This window comes from Oryctolagus cuniculus, chromosome 19 (assembly GCF_964237555.1).
Source record: "Oryctolagus cuniculus chromosome 19, mOryCun1.1, whole genome shotgun sequence".
Lineage (NCBI taxonomy): Eukaryota > Metazoa > Chordata > Mammalia > Lagomorpha > Leporidae > Oryctolagus > Oryctolagus cuniculus.
This window is the reverse complement of record NC_091450.1, coordinates 21356987-21376282: the sequence shown is the minus strand read 5'-3', so window position 1 is coordinate 21376282 and position 19296 is coordinate 21356987. Positions and strand designations below refer to the sequence as shown.

At 50.7% G+C, this 19296-nt stretch overlaps 1 protein-coding gene across 5 annotated transcripts in view; it reads left to right on the top strand.

Moving 5' to 3' along the window:
- TMC7 (transmembrane channel like 7) overlaps nt 1–18964 on the top strand; it is a 36622-nt gene extending 17658 nt beyond the window's left edge. For 2 of the 5 annotated variants that reach the window (XM_051847469.2, XM_051847468.2), the window contains 13 exons: nt 1905–2072; nt 2657–2739; nt 5905–6050; nt 7784–7931; nt 9576–9749; nt 10866–11023; nt 13262–13379; nt 13602–13699; nt 15624–15810; nt 16158–16288; nt 16618–16773; nt 18187–18265; nt 18783–18964. In XM_051847469.2, coding sequence (XP_051703429.2) covers nt 1905–2072; nt 2657–2739; nt 5905–6050; nt 7784–7931; nt 9576–9749; nt 10866–11023; nt 13262–13379; nt 13602–13699; nt 15624–15810; nt 16158–16288; nt 16618–16773; nt 18187–18265; nt 18783–18851 — 1715 coding nt within the window. In that variant the 3' untranslated portion in view covers nt 18852–18964. Of the gene's footprint in view, nt 1–1904; nt 2073–2656; nt 2740–5904; nt 6051–7783; nt 7932–9575; nt 9750–10865; nt 11024–13261; nt 13700–15623; nt 15811–16157; nt 16289–16617; nt 16774–18186; nt 18266–18782 lie in introns of all 5 variants that reach the window. The other 3 variants (XM_070064779.1, XM_070064778.1, XM_070064780.1) reach the window with 2 other exon arrangements.
- Nucleotides 18965–19296: the final 332 nt, after the last annotated feature.

Below are 19296 nucleotides of genomic sequence, written 5' to 3'. Positions count from 1 at the left end.
CTCAGTTAAGCCTCTTAATAAAGCTACTTATCACCTGCTTGGCACAGACAGGGTAAGACACTTGCCCAGGTTCATTCTGCTGTGAGGAGGCGGAGCCAGCATTGAACCTAAGCTTCAGTCCAGGGTATTGGTCACCATGCTAAACCGCCTCTGTGATGAAATGGCAGAGTTTCTGGAGATTTTAGCAGACAGTGGTTGAGAGGGGGTTAGAGGCACATCCTCCCTGGGGGGCTGCGGCTTTGACTCGCTCACTCTACTCCTGGGATTTCCTGGCTGGCAGGAGGAGATGCTGAGTATTAGAATTGGGACTGAGTGTTTAGGCCCGCTGCTAAGACGCAGGTTAAGATGCCCCTGTCTTCCATCAGAATGCCTGGGCTTGGTTCCTGGCTCCTGAGTTTAGCTTCCTGCAAATGCTGACCCCGAGAGGCAGTGAAGATGGCTCAGGTGGGATCCTGGCCACCATGTGAGACACCTGGACTGAGTTCCAAGCACCCAGCTTCAGCCTGGTTCAGCTCTGGCCATTAGAGGCATTTGCAGGCGTGAACAAGCAGATGGGAGCTTTCTCTGTCTGTGTTTCTGCTCTCTCTGTCTCTCAGTTAAGTAAATGGTTTTTTAAGAGAGAGAGAGAGAGAGAGAGAGAGAGAGAACGATTGTGAGTGCCTTCACTTTCAGAGGGTACATATTTTGCCTGTGGCCAGCACTCAGCCCCTCCTGTAGCATGCTGCCTGTCTATCCTCAGCCGCGTCATCATTCCCTGGTGGAGGGTTGGTGCCCTTTTCTTCCTTCCTTCCTTCCTTCCTTCCTTCCTTCCTTCCTTCCTTCCTTCCTTCCTTCCTTCCTTTCTTTCTTTCTTTTTAATTAAAAAATCAGAGTTACAGAGAAAGAGGGAGAGAGGGAGAGAGAGAGAGGAGAGAGAGAGATCTTCCATCTGCTGGTTCCCTCCCCAAGTGGATCGGCCCAGCTCCAGCCGTTGCAGCCATTTGGGGAGTAAACCACTAGATGGAAGACCTTTCTCTGTCTCTGCCTCTCCTTGTCTGTCTGTAACTCTGCCTTTCAAATAAATAAATGAATCTTTAAAGAAAAAAAAATAGGAGGGAGATAATTAATTGAAAGGAAGAAATAAAATGTCATTTTTTAGAGACAAATGACATGATATATATGTATCGAATAAAAAAGGCAAACTTGAAATTTAGGCTTTATAAAATTAATGTATTTCTATATACCAGCAATAAACATATAGAAAAAGGAATTTTTTAAATGATCCAACTTATAGTAGTACCCCAAAATGCCAAATAGCTAGGAGTATGTCGAAAAAAGATTGCAATAAATCTTCACAGGATGCTATAAAATTTGACTGAGAGAAGCTGAAGATCTAAGTATCCATGTTCACAGATCAGAAGACAGCATTATACAGATGTTTTATGTAAAATCCCAGCCAGAATCTGCAGAGTGTGTACACGCAGAGTGTGCATAGGAAAATTAATACTCTAAGCCTCAAATTCATGAAGAAATGCAAAAAGCCAAGGATACCTTGGATACTAAAGCATGTATCAGGTCATATCAGAAATCTCTAGTAAGTAAGACAGTCTCATGTTAGCGCAAAGATAGACAAGTAGACCGTGGAGCAGGATAGAGTTCAGGAAGATTCATACCTGTGTGACCACCTGATTCCAAAAGGCAGTCAACAGATGGTGCTGAGTCAGCTAGATGTGAGCCTGCCCTCAAACCATCCTCAGTGAAATCCCGATTGTGAAAAGGTAGAGGCACTGGGAAGTGCAGGTGGGAAGTCAGCAGTAGGAAAATAAGTCTTTCTTCCTCTCTGTCCTTACCAGGATCGCTCCGCCTTCGGCTTTCGGTGGGTGTCGATGCTCCTGGTCAGTGATGTCCAAATTTCTCTTTTCCAGGGAAATTTGGCACTGGGATTCAGTCCTATTTCTCCTTCTTGCGGTTCCTGGTGTTGCTGAATATGGTGATATTTCTGATCATCTTTACGTTAGTTTTGCTCCCAATCTTGCTCACCAAATACAAAATCACCAATAGCACTTTTGTGCTCATTCCCTTCAAAGACACAGGTGAGTGAATGGCCTGGTTTCCCGTGGTGAGTGTTCCCTGCACGGGGTACCTAACCACACCTCTTCCTTTGCTACAAATCTTTATGCTGATTCTTGGTTGTGTTAGTTAGGACCTGCCAGAACAAATGACCCCGGAACTCCTGGTGTCCAGTAAGACTTGTTTCTCACTCATGTCCATCATGGGTTGAAAGTCAACTCCCTGGAGCCCAAGCTGGTGGAGCAGCCTCGGTCTGGACCATCAGTAGTCCCTGTGGCCAGGGGAGAAAGGTCCATGACAGATATGTGCTGTCTCCTGAACCTTCTGCCCCATCTCACTGGCCACAGGAAGACACTCAGCTTCTCCTGGCTGTCATGGGCATTTGGGGAGTAAGCCAGTGAGTGGAAGATCTCTCTCCCTCTCTGTGCCTTTCTAATAAACAAAATCTATTTTTAAAAGGTAACATACATTTCTCACGAGCTTTTCAAAGAGCTCTCACATAGCTGGCACATCTGCATATACTCACATGCACTCAGGAACGCAAATTGTGATATACGATTACAGACATTGTCAAACTGTATCCAACCCGTGTTCCTGTGTTTTGCAGACATACAGTGCACGTTGTATCCCATAAGCAGTTCGGGACTGATTTACTTTTACAGTTACATCATAGACCTGCTTTCTGGCACTGTAAGTATTCCCCACACTCCTTTGCCTGGGTCCTCCATGTACCAAGTGTTTGTTGATTTAAAGACCTGTTCCCTGCGTGTCTGGAGGGAAAGGAACCGCATTTGCCGTTGTCTCATCAGCGTGTTTCCTGCCGTTCTGAACAAGGAAATGCACTTTGTCTTTTTCCGCCACTGGCCTCATCCTGGTCTCTGCCACCTTGAGGTTGACCTTCAGTAAAATACTGAGCTCTCCCACAGAGAGAAGTGAGTGACAGGGAACCATGGAGAATTTATTTCTCTGGCACTGAAAAACCTAGACTGTGTGGATGAAAACTATGGCTTTTTTTTTGAAAGGCAGAGTGGACAGTGAGAGAGACAGAGAGAAAGGTCTTCCTTTGCCGTTGGTTCACCCCCCCCTCCAATGGCCATTGCAGCCGGCGTGCTGCGCTGATCCAAAGCCAGGAACCAGGTACTTATCCTAGTCTCCCATGCAGGTGCAGGGCACAAGCACTTGGGCCATCCTCCACTGCACTCCCGGGCCACAGCAGAGAGCTGGACTGGAAGAGGAGCAACTGGGACAGAATCCAGCGCCCCGACCAGGACTAGAACCCAGTGTGCTGGTGCCGCAGGCAGAGGATTAGCCTAGTGAGCCATGGCGCCGGCCAAGCCACTGCTTTCAATGCTGGCATCTCATATGCAGTGCTAATTCGAATGCTGGCTACCCCACTTCTGATCCAGCTCCCTGCTAATGCACCTGGGAAGGCAGCAGATGATGGCTCAAGCACTTAGGTCCCTGCCACCCATGTGAGAGACCTGGTTGGAGTTCTGGGCTCTTGGCTTTGGCCTGGCCCAGCCACATCTGTTTTAGCATTTGGGGAATGAACTAGCAAATGAACGATCTCTCTCTGTCACCCTACCTTTCAAAGAAGTTAATACATCTTAAAAAAAAAAAAAAAAAAAAAAAGGGAGAGAGAGAGGGAGAAAGAGAGAAACACTAAAGCATTCTTTTTAAAAATTGCTGGCATTAAAATGCCATGTCATTGAACTCCTACTTTATCTGAATAGATAAGTAGAAAGCTTTTCATTTGTCCACTGCATTTGATGTAGAAAAGATACCTTTACATCTTGTTGTCATTTTTAACCACAACACAACACAGGAAAATTGTCAGGTGAGTTCACATGTCCACCGCGCTGTGAGAAAACTGAAACTAGGCAAATGAGACGTGACATTGAGTGACTCACGGAAGGTCACATCGCTGCTGATGGCAAAGCCGGATCAAATCCCCAAATTGTTAGCTTCCTTCCTTCCTCCCTCCCTTCCTCCCTCCCTCCCTCGCTTCCTCCCTCCCTTCCTGCCTTTCGTTTGTGGGGGGCGGGGTTATATGTTTATTTTTCATCTACTTGAAAGGCAGAGAGAGAGAGAGAGAGAGAGAGATCTTCCATCCACTGGTTTACTTCCCAGATGCCTTTAGTAGCCAAGAGTGATCAGGCTGAAGCCAGGAGCCTGGAACTTCCTCCGTCAGGGCCCCAAGCGCTTGCACCGTCACCTGCTGCCTATAGGGATGTATTAGCAAGAAGCTGGATTGGAAGCAGAGGAGCTGGGACTTGAACCAGCACTCTGATACATGTGTGGGCGTCCCAAGTGGAGGCTTAACCCATTGTGCCCTGATGCCCACCCCAGCCCTATTTCTGTAGTTTACATCCCACGAAAGAAGTTTCTGGTTGTGAATAGAATTGCTGGGTTACATTGTAATCCCATGTCGAGCTTTCTGAGGAATCTCCAGACTGTTCCAAACTGACTGCACAATTTTACATTGCCACCAGCGTTCTGTGCGAGCTCTGCTCCCTGCATAGCCTTGTCAACCCTTGTTGTTACCTGGCTTTTCAATGGCAGCCATCCTAGTCTGGTAATGTCATAGCTCATTGTGTTTTAAAAATTTTATTGTTTTCACATTATTTGAAAGGCAAAAAGACAGAGAGTGAGACAGAGAGAGTGATCTATCCACTGGTTCATTCCAGGGATGGACCAGGCTAAAGCCGGGAGCCTGCAGCTTCATCCAGGTCTCCCACATGGGTGTTAGGGAGCCAAGCTCTTGGGCCATCATCTGCTGCCTTCCCTGGAGCAGTAGCAGGGAGCTGGATGACAGAAGCCAAGACCCAGACCAACACTGTAGTGTGCAGTGGAGCCAACCCCCAGCAGCAGCTTAACCTGCTGTACCCCAAGCCAACCCCTAAGCTGATGTTTGTGATGTGACGTCAGGGTCCAGCTTCTTTTGCATGGTGTCAGCATATTTGTTGAAAGACCGTTTCCCTTATGGCCGGCGCTGTGGCTCACTAGGCTAATCCTCCACCTGCGGTGCCGGCATCCCGGGTTCTAGTCCCTGTCGGGGCACCGGATTCTGTCCCGGTTGCTCCTCTTCCAGTCCAGCTCTCTGCTGTGGCCCGGGAGTACAGTGGAGGATGGCCCAAGTGCTTGGGCCCTGCACCCGCATGGGAGACCAGGAGGAAGCACCTGGCTCCTGGCTTCAGATCAGCGCAGCGCGCCAGCTATAGCGGCCGTTTGAGGGGTGAACCAGCGGAAGGAAGACCTTTCTCTCTGTCACTTACTTACCAGTTCTTTCCCCCTGGTCTGTTCTTGTGCCACAACCACACTTGGTTACTGTTTTGCAGCTGGGATCTGAGTGCCCCAACTTCCTTCTTCTTTTCTAAAGTCATTTCAGCTTTTCTGACTCCCTTGCGATTCCATATGGATCTTGGGATCTGCTTGTCGGTTTCCACATAGAAGCCAGTTGCGATTCTGTTGAATCTGTAGACCCACTGACCCATGACCGTGGGATGTTTTCCCGTTTATGTACATCATCTTTTTTTTTTTTTTTTCAGCAATGATTTGTAGTTTTCAGGTATAACTTGCACTCCTCTGTTTCAGTCGAATCCCAAGTGTTTTGTTCTGATGCTATGCGTGGAATTGTTTTTCTCAATTGTAGCTTTGGGTTTTCCTCCTGGGTTTTTGTCGTGCTCAGGTTCGATCAGTGCCTTACTCCCGGTCACTGAGGGATCCTCCCCTGTGGGCCAGGGGTACAGGGATGTACCAGGCCACTGTGCTATGAGTTCCTCGAGGCGGGACCGCTCTGCTGGTTTCCCGCAGTGAGCGGACCAGCCCACCTGCGTGCCCCTGACTTTGTTTCAGGGTTTCTTGGAGGAGACCAGCCTCTTTTATGGACACTACACCATTGACGGGGTGAAATTTCAGAACTTCACCTATGACCTGCCCCTGGCGTATTTGTTAAGCACCATTGCCTACCTGGCCCTGAGCCTTCTGTGGATCGTGAAAAGGTAAAGTTTAGTTTGTTCTGACGGCGCCTTCTCTTCTAATTACCCCGGACGGCTGGGGCCGAGTGCAGGTCAGGGGGCTTCTGGGAGCCATTTCCCCGAGGATGAGCGGGATCCTGGGGTGGGAGCTTCCTGGGAGGGATTTGTGATTCAGCCAGGATTTGGGAGCTGGGTTGCAGCTTTGAGTTTCCCAGGGAGTGGTCACTGAGCGCATTAGATCCCCCACCCAGCTCTCTGGGTCCAGGGGAACGGTCTTTTCTGGGTCCAAGCTTCTTTGTGTGTGAAATGTAGGTGTAGCCTGAAAAAATCTGAGATTTCCAGCTGGGGCGGATCACCGTGAGCTTCATAGAACACGGAATTTCTGGACGGCACTTGAAACCTGCTGAAGTTGGCGTCCCAGGGCGTACAAGTGTTTGGGGATCTGCATTTGGGGAATGCAGCTGAGGTGGTTTTGATAGAAATTCTTCACCGTGACCCTCGGCTAAAGGGCAGAGTGCAGAGCGATTCCTTCCAGCCCTGCTGTCTTCACAAAGCCTCACTAGCGAATCCTAAAAGCAACCTGTTTCGTCTACATTGCTGATTTAATACCATCAGGTTCCAGGGTGCTTATTTTTCCACAAGGGCACTTGAATGAATAGTTTATGAAGTATGCAATAGAACTCCATCTGGCCTGAACAGGTGCCCCCTGAATATCTAATTTACTGCTTAAGTTGTTAGTTCATTCACTTGTATGTTGGCCGTGTTATGTTCCAGGCATTCGGGATAGCAAGGTGCCAGACAGCTAGAGTATCTGCCCTCAAAGAATCTGAAATTTGCTAAGAGGAAGGGCTGCAAGCTAGAAAAAAATAAATAAAAAATTTGCAGATCGGATTGGTTGCTATAAAAGAAACAAAGAGGAATGACGTGAAGTGGGGGGTTTGTCATTCTGGACGGGGGATGAAGAGCTGTGGACTAGGGGGATATTTGAGCTGAAGCCTGGAGGTTGGGAAGGAGCCAGCGGAGTTGGGAAGAACCATGTATGGAGAGGGTGGTGGAAACTGCCATGTGCAAAGGCCCTGAGGCAGGATTTGATGACAGAACGCCAGTGTAGTAACAGCAGTGCAGTCATATGGGAAGAAGATGGCAGAGCCGGATCCTGCAGGGTCTCCAGGCTGTTGTAGAGTTTGGATTTTATTCCAGCTGTGATCCACGTTGCTGCGTGGGAAAGGGAAATGACTTTTAGCAATGAGGTACCTGCTCAGTGGTAACAAATGCTTTTTTTTTTTTTTTAATGTTTACTTATTTATTTGAGAGGCTTAGAAAGAGAGGAAGACAGATAGAAAGAATGAGAGAGTTCCCGTTCACTGGTTCACCCCCCAAATGCCTGCCATGGCTGGGCGTGGGCTGAGGAAGCTGGGAGCCAGGCACTCAGTCCAGGTGTTCCCCTGGGTGACAGGAGCCTGATGACTTAAGCCAGCACTGCTGCCACCCAGGGCCTGTCTACATCAGCAAGAAACTGAATCAGGAGCCAGAAGTGGGCACTGTGACACGTGACACAGTGTCTCAGCCAGCAGCTTAACCACGAGGCCAAACGCGCCCCCGCCCCCACTTATATTAAAACGGTCCAAAATGGGACAGTGTCCAAATGGGCCGAAAACACAGCCGCGTCTAACTCGTCCCATGTTAGGCAGAGGGAGCTCACGGGCCTGTATTTGGTGGTGGTTCTTGTAAGTGGAATACGCGTGTTTTGGGCTCAGGTCGGTGGAAGGATTCAAGATCAACCTGATCCGCAGCGAGGAGCACTTCCAGAGCTACTGCAACAAGATCTTCGCCGGCTGGGACTTCTGCATCACCAACCGCAGCACCGCAGACCTGAAGCACAGCAGCTTGCGGTATGAGCTCCGAGTGAGTGTGGCTGGCTCTGCACCCGGCAGGCCCCCCCCCCCCCCAGCAGGACGGCGCCCAGGGAGGCTGAGTGGGCAGCTTGCAAAGGTGCTAGGCGGGGACAGGGCTGTCCTCTGGGCTTCACACGTTTCCTCTAGGTAGTTGTCAAGTGCTCTCTGCAGCAGGTATTGGGGTTGGTACCTTGAGCCCAAGCAGTGGTGCTAAGGAGTTGGGGCTGGGAAGGGAGTTGGGGGGCTCCGTGGGTGGGGGGAGATGAGTCTTCCACCTGCTTCCTGCTACCTTACATTGTTATTCTTCAACCTGATGAGAACCGGGAGACGGGGTCTAAGGAGGCCAGGCTAGGATGGTAGGGTAGAGAGGAGAGAATATGAGAAAGTACAAGCGAGTTTCCAAATGAACAAGGAGAGAGGGAGCACCAGACAGCATCCTGAGCAGATCTGCCCAAAAGGAGGAATAACCAAATCGGCTTTATAAAGAAAGGTGGGAGGGAGCAAATCAAATATATTATTACTTACCCCAAATAGGAACAGGTCACATTCTCCTGTTAAAAACAGTGCCTACCAAACTGGGTTAAAAAAAACCTGTATCCGGAGTGGGCATTATGGCAGAGTGGGTAAAGCTGCCGCCTGCAACACCAGCATCTTATATAGGCGCTGGTTTGTGTCCTGGCTGTTCCGCTTGTGATCCAGCTCCCTGCTAATGGCCTGGGGAAAATGCAGCAGCAGATTGGCCATGTACTTGGGTCCCTACCACCCACGTGGGAGACCCAGAGGAAGCTTCTGGCTCCTGGCTTTCACCTGGCTCAGCCCTGGTCACTGTCACCATCTGGGGAGTGAACCAATGGATGGAAGATCTCTCTCTCTCTCTCTCCCTCCCTCCCTTTCTCCCTCCCTCCCCCCAGCCCCGTAACTTGGACTTTCAAATAAATGAACCAAATATTTTTTGTTGTTGTTAAGATTTTCTTTATTTATTTGAGAGGGAGAGTTACAGAGAGAGGGAGAGACAAGGGAAAGGTCTTCCATCTGCTAGTTTGCTCCCCAAATGGCTGCAATGGCTGGAGTTGGGCTGATCCAAAGCCAGAAGCCAGGAGCTTCTTCTGGGTCTCTCATATGGGTGTCAGGGCACAAGCACTTGGGCCATCTTCCATTGCCTTCCCAGGTGCATAAGCAGAGAGCTGGATCAGAAGAGGAGCAGCCAGGACTCAAAGCAGTACCCACATGGGATGCCAGCACCTCAGGCAGAGGCTTAGCCTACTAAGCCACAGTGCCGGCCCCAAATAAATAAAAGTCTTTTTAAAAAAGACTATTTTTTATTTTTATTTTTTAAAAAAACCTGTATCCACCTATATGCTGAGTAATGAAGTAGCACATATTATATGTAAGCAGTGTCATAAGTAGATTAGATTTGTATGTTCATTTTTATTGCAAATGTGCATTGCAGTTTTACGTAGGAGATTCTACCTTGACTTAGACCTTTAGTAGGCAAGACAAAAACAAAACGAAAACCCTCAAGTGGGCTCAGTATGGGATGGTGTCTTGGGTGAGACGAGTATTTAATGTTAGCTGTGGTGGGAAGGTGTCACAGCTTCTAAGCCCAGATGCCCCCTGCTCCAGTGCTCACAAATGCTTTTTCTTTGGTCGTCAGGCAGATCTGGAGGAAGAACGAATACGGCAGAAAATCGCAGGAAGGACCTCAGAGGAAACGATTCGCATTTACTCGCTGAGACTGTTTCTGAACTGCATTGTTCTGGCCGTTTTAGCCGCGTGCTTTTATGCGATCTATATAGCCACTATATTCTCGCAGGAGCACATGAAGAAGGTAAGTCCTCCACCTGCGTCTGTTTAATTTCTCCTCTGGCTGGACGTTCCACTCGTAGCACAGTACGCCAGTGAAGCAGGTATCCTCATGGTTTTATTGACATACGCGGACGTAAGTTTGGCTGCAAATGAGAGGTGTCACTTTCCACTTTTTTTTTTTTTTTTTAGAGAGAGATTTATTTATTTGTTTGAAAGGCAGCGTTACAGAGAGGCAGAGAGAGAGACATCTACTGGTTCACTCCCCAAATGGCCACAATGGCCGGAGCGGTGCCAATCTGAAGCCAGGAGCTTCCTCTGGGTCTCCCACATGGGTGCAGGGGCCCAGGGACTTGGGCCATCTTCCACTGCTTTCCCAGGCCACAGCAGAGAGCTGGATCAGAAGTGGAGCAGCCGGGTCTCAAACCAGCGCCTACATGAGATGCCGGTGCTTCAGGCCAGGGCGTTAATTTACTGCGCCACAGCGCCGGTCCCTTCTCCTCTTCTTGAAGAACCTGGAGGTCGACTTAAAACATTTCCTTGGCCAGAATGTAGTCACCTGGCTGTCCCTAGCCACGGGAAGGCCAGGAAGTTTAGTTTTTATCTTGGATAGTGTCGCGGGTCGGGGAGGGGAGGGACTCTGCCCTGTCATCCTGTCCACCTCCATGGCCATTAAGATCCCTGGAATGGACACCTGGACACATCATCATTCCAGAGTGAAAAAGTGGAGCCTGTACATAGCATTCTACCTACATGTAGGGGACCCTGAGACCCCCTGCCCCACCGGACGGCCTCAGCTAGATAATAGTCTGTTCCAAGAAACAAGAGAGTGGCCATTACAAAGCCTTTGGTACCACATCCCTGAGGATATATTAAATCCCCATTCCTAGAGGACACATGGATGTTTTTATTCTTCACCTTCATAAATCCGACAGAGCTCAGTACCGCTCTTCCAGGCAGTGACACAGTCCTGTTTGGAGGGAAGAGGGAAGAGATGGTGTATGTTCAGGGTCCACACTGAATGAGAAATAGGTTGTGTGTGTTTGTAGACAGGCGCAGTTGAGTACCCTCCTGCTCATCCCGTTTGTGTTGCAACCTCCCTTGTTACACTGCTGACCAATATGTTTTGCTGTCCGCTCAGGAAATTGACAAGATGGTTTTTGGAGAGAACCTCTTGATATTGTACCTGCCGTCTATTGTGATCACGCTGGCCAATTTCATCACCCCCATGATCTTTGCCAGGATCATCCACTATGAGGATTACTCCCCGGGATTTGAGATCCGGCTGACGATTCTCAGGTAACGCCCAACTCTGGAGTGGCAGGCATGCCAAGCATGCACCTCCTCGCTTCCTTGCCCATGGCAGACATTGCTAATCAATTATGGCACCGTGTCCCGCTGAGCCAACATTCAGATGAGCCCCAGGACCAAGCGGAGTCTGTGCAAGCAGATTTGTCAGTATTAACACTGTGGTCACAGTGACAGCTGAGGGCGTAGGAGGGGGCCCAAGGAGGAGGTGTCGCTCAAAGATGTCAGAGATGGTAAGTGTAAGGCAAGCCCAGGGAGTTCACACAAATGAGCCAAGAGGGCCAGGTGGGGATTGTGTGGAACTAGAGTTTTCTTTCTGCCTCTCAGATGCCCGAATTTGCATATCTCTTTTTTTTAAGCTTCCGGTTTTGGAAATTTCCAAAGAGCACAAATCGTATAATGGAGCCCCACGCACCCGTCCCCTAGTTGGAACTGTTCCCAGCGTTTGGCCGATCTTGTTTCATCCGTTACCTGACCTTTGCTGGACTATTTTAAGCACATTCCCAGCCACATGTCCTTGCACCTGTCAGCACCTCACGGGATCTGTACGCACCAAGGGACTGTTTCTGTTTTGACATAAGCATCATCGCACTTTAGGAAGTTGAGTCTGTCTCCCTGACGGAGTTGCAGACAGCCACCTGAGACTGGTTTGTTCAAATCAGGCTCTAAACAAGATCCACTTGTTGTTACGTCTCTGTGGTCCATTTTATTCTTTCAAGAATTGGCCTGGGGGCCGGCTAAGCCTCCACTTGCGGCTCCAGCATCCATCCCACAAGGGTGCCGGTTCATGTCCTGACTGCTCCACTTCTTTTTTTTTTTTTTTTTTTTTTATTTAACAGGCGGAGTTAGACAGTGAGAGAGAGACACAGAGAGAAAGGTCTTCCTTCCGTTGCTTCACCCCCAAAATGGCTGCCATGGCTGGCACACTGTGCCAATGCAAAGCCAGAAGCCAGGTGCTTCTTGCTGGTCTCCCATGCGGGTGCAGGAGCCCAAGCACTTGGGCCATCACTGCCTTCCCAGGCCACAGCAGAGAGCTAGACTGGAAGAGGAGCAACCGGACTAGAACCGGTGCCCATATGGGATGCCGGCCCATGACTGCTCCACTTCTGATCCAGCTCTCTGCTTATGGCCTGGAAAAGCAGTGAAAGATGGCCCAATGGCTTGGGTCCCTGCACTCACTTGGGATACCTAGAAGAAGCTCCTAGCTTCTGACTTTGGATGGGCTCAGCTCTGGCCATTGCAGCCATTTGGGGAGTGAACCAGTATATGGAAGACCTTTCTATCTCTCTCCCTTTGTAACTCTACTTCTCAAATAAATAAATCAAATCTTAAAAAAAAAAAAAAAAAAAATCGGCCTGTCTCCATTTCAAAAGTATCTGTGGGGCCAGCACTGTGGCGCAGCGCGTTGACACCCTGGCCTGAAGCACTGGCATCCCATATGGTCACCAGTTTGAGACCCGGCTGCTCCACTTCCAATCCAGCTCTCTGCTGTGGCCTGGGAAAGCAGCAGAAGATGGCCCAGGTCCTTGGGACTCTGCATCCACGTGGGAGACCCGGAAGAAGCTCCTGGCTCCTGGCTTCTGGCTTCCAGTCGGCACAGCTCCGGCCATTGAGGCTAACTGGGGAGTGAACCATTGGTTGGAAGACCCCTCCCTCCCTCCCTCTCTCTCTCTCTCTCTGCCTCTCCTCTGTCTGTATAACTCTGACTTTCAAGTAAATAAGTAAATCTTTTTTTAAAAAAGTATTTATTAGGAAGGCAGAGTGACAGAGGAAGAGACAGGCAGAGAGGTCTTCCATCTGCTGGTTTACTCCCCAGATGGCTGCAATAGCCAGAGCTGGGCCAGGTTGAAGCTCAGAGCCAGAAACTCCATGTGGCATGGGCCCAAGTACTTGAGCCATCACTTGATGCCTCCCACGGGGTACATTGGCAGGAAGCTGGATTGGAAGCAGAGCCAGGACTATATCCCAGACCCTTTGATATGGGATGCAGGGTTGGAGCTGGCGCTGTGGCCTGGTGGGTAGCCAGCATCCCATACCAGTACTGGCTTGTGTCCTAGCCACTCCTCTTCCAATCCAGCTCTCTGCTGATCACCCAGGACAGCAGTGGGAGATGGCCCAAGCACTTCCTTTGCTCTGTGTCCGTCTGTGGGTCTGCTTTTGAGAATGGCGGCTTGGGCCTCTGCCAGCTTGCCCTGAGGACCGGCTCCGGCCCCACCGTCTCCCCTGCAGGTGCGTCTTTATGCGAATGGCCACCATCTGCGTGCTGGTGTTCACGCTGGGCTCCAAAATTACCTCCTGTGACAACGGCCCCTGTGAGCTCTGTGGCTACAACCAGAAACTCTACCCGGTGAGCTGCAGGGGTGGGCTGACCACTTGGGAGGGGAGCACAGCTGTCCCAGTGGCTCCCTCTGCACGGAGCTCACAGGTGCATCAGTCAGTGCCCTCACCAGAGACCGCAGGCTCCGGAGGTGGGCGTGGTGGAGGGGGTGGAGTTGGAAGGGCCCCAGGGACCTGGCTTCCTCTGCCCCCAGGAGGGTCTCTCCGTTTCTCTCACTGTCTTTGCTCTCAGTGCTGGGAGACCCAGGTCGGGCAGGAAATGTACAAGCTGATGATCTTCGACTTCATCATCATCTTGGCGGTGACGCTCTTTGTGGACTTCCCGAGAAAGTGAGTGTGAGGGGTGCCCCTCTGCCCTGCTTCCCCCCGGGGCTGGTTGCTGCCCTCCCAGCCACTCCCACAAGGTGCTTGGTGACTCCACAGCCCCAAGAATCCACTGCCAGCCTCTGACTTCCCGGCAGCTCCAGGCTGTCAGCCCCATGGTGTGGATGCCACATTTTCTGTCCCAGCACTGTCATTTGCCAGTCACCTGAACTTGGGCAACTTAGTTATATTTGGTGCTTGTTTGCTTTCTTTTTTTTAAAAAGAGATCATTTATTTGAAAGGCAGAGTTACAGAGAAAGAGAGAGAGAGAGAGAGATCTTCTACCTGCCGGTTCACTTTCTAAATGGCTGCATCAGAAAGCCAGGACCCTGGAATTCCACCTGGGTCTCCTGTGTGGGTGCAGGGCCCCAGCGTTTGGGCTGCCCTCCGCTGTCTTCCCAGGTGCATTGGCAGGGAGCTGGATTGCAGGTAAAGCAGCTGGGAATTGAAGTGGCATTCAAATGCGATGCTGGTGTCTCAGGTGACGCCTGAACCCACTGCACTACAGCACTGGTCCCTCAATGTCTCTTTGTTGACCTGTGGAAGAGGGATAATGGCAGGGCCCAACTCATAGCCTTGTTGCAAGGATTAAATAAAACGGTGCTGTGTAGCTCAGCTAAAGGTCCACAGTCACCATGCAGCTGCTACTACTGTGTTGTCATTTTCGTTACCATTCTTGGCATCTCCCGGGCTCTGGAGGGAATCCCTGTGTTCCTTGAGGCAATTTTTCAGCCCCACAGACAAGTGAGCTGGGCTCAGACCAGATGTCCAATGAACCCTTAAAAGCAAGCATTAAAAAGGAAACTTCTGTTTTAAAAATTTCTACCAATAGGAGATTAACATGAGGTTATTTTTATAATTAGGTATTTTTTTAAAGATTTCTTGATTTATTTATTTGAAAGTCAGAGTTACACAGAGAGAGAAGGAGAGGCAGAGAGAGAGAGAGAGAGGTCTTCTATCCACTGGTTCACTCATCAGATGGCCACAACGGCTGGAGCTGCGCCGATCCGAAGCCAGGAGCCAGGAGCTTTCTCCAGATATCCCACATGGGTGCAGGGACCCAAGCACTTGGGCCATCTTCCACTGCTTTCCCAGGCCAAAGCAGAGAGCTGGATTGGAAGTGGAGCAGCCCATATGGGATGCCAGCACTATAGGCGGCAGCTTCACCCGCTATGCCACAGCACCGGCCCCTATAATTTAGATATTTAAAATTTATTTTTAAATTTGTTTATTTATTTTTAAAAGTACAAGTTGAGTATCTTTTTTTTTTTTAAGTTTACTTTATTTATTTGAAAGGCAGAGTTAAGAAAGAGGAAGAGACAGAGAGAAAGAAATCGTCCATCTGTTGGCTTATTCCCCAAATGGCTGCAATGGCCGGGGCTGGGCCAGACTGAAACCAGGAGCCTGGAGCTCCATCCCAGTCTCCCACATGGGTGGCAGGAGCCCAAACACTTCTGCTTCTTTCCCAGGAGCATTAGCAAGGAGCTAGATCAGAAGTGGAGCAGCCAGGACTCGAACCAGTGCCCATATGGGATGCTGGCGCTGTGGGCAGCGGCTTTACCCGCTATGCCACAAGTTTCTGTTTTTCAACATTGATATCTTTGCTCCCTTCTACAAGTTGGCCCCTTCATAATGTCATAATGTCCTGTTTGCCCAGTGACACCGCAGGTACTTGAACGTTGCCATTGCTAAGTCGGCAACCTGCTTGTATAAGCCAGTTACATCCACGGACAAGTAGCTTTCCATGTAACATTTTATATCGGAGATGGACCCTTAGATGCTTTCTTACAAGACCTGGGAGCAGCCCGTTTAGTGGGGACAGGCATGTGAGTGGGCGTGGTTCTGCGGCCATCTGAGCCATCTGAGCTCACAGCTGTGCCGTGTGCTCCAGGCTCCTGGTGACCTACTGCTCCTCCTGGAAGCTGATCCAGTGCTGGGGGCAGCAGGAGTTTGCCATTCCCGATAACGTGCTGGGCATCGTGTACGGGCAGACCATCTGCTGGATCGGAGCCTTCTTCTCACCCCTTCTCCCAGCCATCGCGACCTTGAAATTCATTATCATCTTTTATGTGAAGGAGGTAAGGAGAGAGGCAGGGGAGGGGGTGCATCCCTTTCTTCCTTCTTTTAAATATGTATTGAGTCCTCAGTGGGGTGGCAAGGGGCGGGGCAGGAGGGGGAATTCCACCTGCTCCCCAAATCCTGCAATGGCTAGGACTGGACCAGGGCTGAAGCTGAAGCCCGGAGATGGGAACCCGATCCAGGCCTCCCGCGTGGGTGGCAGGGACCCCGCTCTGTGAGCCGTCACCGGCTGCGCCCCCTGCCACCGCAGGCACAGTAGCAGGAAGGAGGGATTGTGAGCAGAGCCACGGTTGCCCCAGGAGCTGGACTCACTGTTCTTGGGTTGTTCTTGCCTTTTCTCGCCCAGCTGAGTCTTCTGTACACGTGCAGACCCTCCCCCAGGCAGTTCCGAGCATCCAATTCCAACTTCTTCTTCCTGCTGGTGCTGTTGATCGGGCTCTGCTTGGCGATCATACCTCTGACGATCAGCATGACACGGTAAATAGGAGCTGTATTCTGGGACATTTCCTCTCAGGGGCCGTTTTTTAAAGACTGACTTATTTGAAAGAGCTACCAAGAGACAGAGATTCTGTCTGCTGGTTCACTCCCCAAGGGACTCGAACCCGTGTTCCATATGGGATGCCAGCATTGCAGGTGGTGACTTAACCTGCTGCACCACAGCGCCGGCCCCAGCGCAAGCATTCTCGACCAGAATATTCCAGAAGGTTCTGGAAGTCAGATCCTGGCAGGCCATTGTTACCGCTGCATTCTGGATGGGCAGAGGGGGGCGCTCCGCCTGTGCTGAGCCCCTGCTCTCTCTCGGACAGTATCCCTTCCTCGAAAGCCTGCGGGCCCTTCACCAACTACAACACCACGTGGGCGGTCATCCCCACCACGGTGAGCACCTTCCCCAGCTCGCTGCAGTCCTTGGTCCACGGCGTCACGTCGGAAGCCTTCGCTGTGCCTTTCTTTATCATCATTTGGTGAGTGAGAACTGCCGGGACCCTGGCCGGTATCCCCATCGGGCATGTGGGTGCCCCTGAGCCTCAATGTCCTGTCTGTAAAATGGGCACGACAGTCTCCCGGGGAGTCACGGAGTAGGTTTAGAAAGACCCCACATATAAAGAACCTGGTCTAAGGCGTGGCTTATTAAAACCCAACAAAATGTTGCCTGTGATCAATACAAGGGGACTTCAAAAAGACCATGAGGAATGGAGTTAAAACACAAGTGTACTTTGGGGCAAAAGATTATGAACGCTTAATACACCTTCCCAGTAACTTGTGTGACTGCTTATTCAGACGCTCTTGGTCTGTGGAAAAGGAGCAGGTTCCTGGGCTAGAGGGAAGAGCACCAGGTCGGGGACGGGCGCCTGAACCCTGGTTGTCCCGCTGAGAAGCTGTGAACAGCTGGGGTTGATGGAGTGTGCTGTAATATATGCTGACTCATGAAACCATCCCAGTCACTCTGATGTAATTTATTACACTGGAAGGCAAGTAGTGAGCCTCCGAAAGTTTCACCCATGAAACAGCAGGTTAATAAAGCGACTTGGGGTCGCAGGTTCCCGGCTGCACCCTAATTGCTCCATCCTCCTGGGTTCCCCTGGCTGTGTTTGGGCTGGCGCCACCTGGTGGCCATTATGGTCTCCTACTCCGACTTCACTGAAGGCCATTGTCCCGGGGCTTGCAGGGGCTTGCAGAATAGTGTTGCCATCAGTGATTCTAGAAACTTCCAGGTTACTTAGTCCTCATTTCCCCAGCCCTGTCTGGAGAGATTGCACAAGAAACCAAATCCCTGTCATTAAATGAGGCCACCTGCTGTCATCTTGCAGGGCTTGCCCTCCTTATACTTGTCCCCAGTGTTAATATTTCTCTCAGGTTGCTAGCAGTAGGTTTTGCTCTGCTAACCCTATTTTACAGATGCAGAAACTGAGGCCAGAGAGGCCTAAGTCAGGTCTGCCGCCCTTCCAAATAAAACTTCCTGTGACTGGGCCTGGTCCCTTCTGCTTGGAAAAGATGAGGGTGTTTATTTTTTTTCCTAAGAAAAAATATATGTATTTAAATCTATTTATTTTCATTTTACTTGAAAGGCAGAGAGACAGACTGAGATCTTCTATCCATTGGTTTACTCCCCCAAATGGCCACAGTAACCCAGGCTGGGCCTGGACAAAGCCAGGAGCTCAGAGCTCAATCCAGGTATCCCACATGGGTGGCAGGGACTCCTGTTCCTGAGCCATGTTAGCAGGAAGCTGATCAGGACTCAAACCCAGGCACCTCTTTAAGGGATGGGAGCGAAATGCCCACCCCTTGCTCACTTTCTCAAGGCAAAGCTGTTGAGTTGTTTCTCTGGAGACTTTCAAAGTGGGACCAGCTGACGCCCCATCTGTCTTGTCTTGTAGCCTCGTGATGTTTTACTTCATCGCCTTAGCCGGAGCACACAAGCGAGTGGTAGACCAGCTCCGAGAGCAGCTGTCCCTGGTGAGGAGGCCAGCCTCTTGGGGGGAAGTGCTAAATAGTCAAATCGGATCCATGCCGGTCGCCGTAGCTGCCAGTGCCAGGCGGGTGACCTTGGAGCTGAGACTTGAATGGCAAAAGCGGCTCTCGTGAGCAGTGAGAGTTAAGAGGCGGGAAGGATGGTTCTGGAGTGAGGTGGGCTCTTCCGGGGGGGACAGGAGGGAAGGGGCTGGTGTGGCTGGAAGGGTGGGAGGCAGCGGGCAGAAGCAAGAAGCTATGACAGCCCCAGCCAGAGTCGTCGCGAGGCCCCGGGGTGGAACCCACTGGAGAGTGTTACACAGGAGTCAGGTGCACCTTTGAAGCACTCCCATGTGGCCCGGGGGCGGGGTGCAAGGGGCAGGCCAGGTTGGAGGTCACTGCCGGGGTCCCGTGGTTGGAATCCTTAGCCCCGAGCCTGGCAGGTCTCGGCTGAAGTGCGGAAGTCGTGCCACCTGTCCCCACGTGTATGAGATGCACTTTCCAGCTCATGGCCTTTTTCCAGGAAAGTCGTGACAAGCGCTATCTCATCCAGAAGCTAACGGAAGCCCAGCAGGATCTGCGGCCCAGCTAGGCACGCGGGAAGTGGCGCCGTGAGACGGGGCCCAGCCCGCATCCCGGCGACTCTGCACACCCACCACGTCCGCCTTCTGCGTGCAGATGTTAAAATATATTGTTTGGAGTTGAGGCTTCTCCTAGAAGTGACTCTGTATGTGTCGCGTTGGTGGCTGTCTTTACATAACCAGGACCCCGAGTAAGTGGGTTAGAAAAGCAGATTCAAACTCAAGTGTGTGGCTGTGTAGACCAGCAGCGCACTGATGACCCTACCAAAAACTCTCTTGGGAAGCCGTCTGACTTCTACAACGAAAGTCGAGAAGATTTCTTGGGGTTTCTCAAAGCTTGCTGGGGTTGTTAGAAATGAGCCCTAGGAGTCACCTGTTCGCGACCCTGGCTTCCAGAGGTACATCAGACAGTCGTGAACAGGGATTCATAGACGAATTTACGCCGAGGCAGGTGTT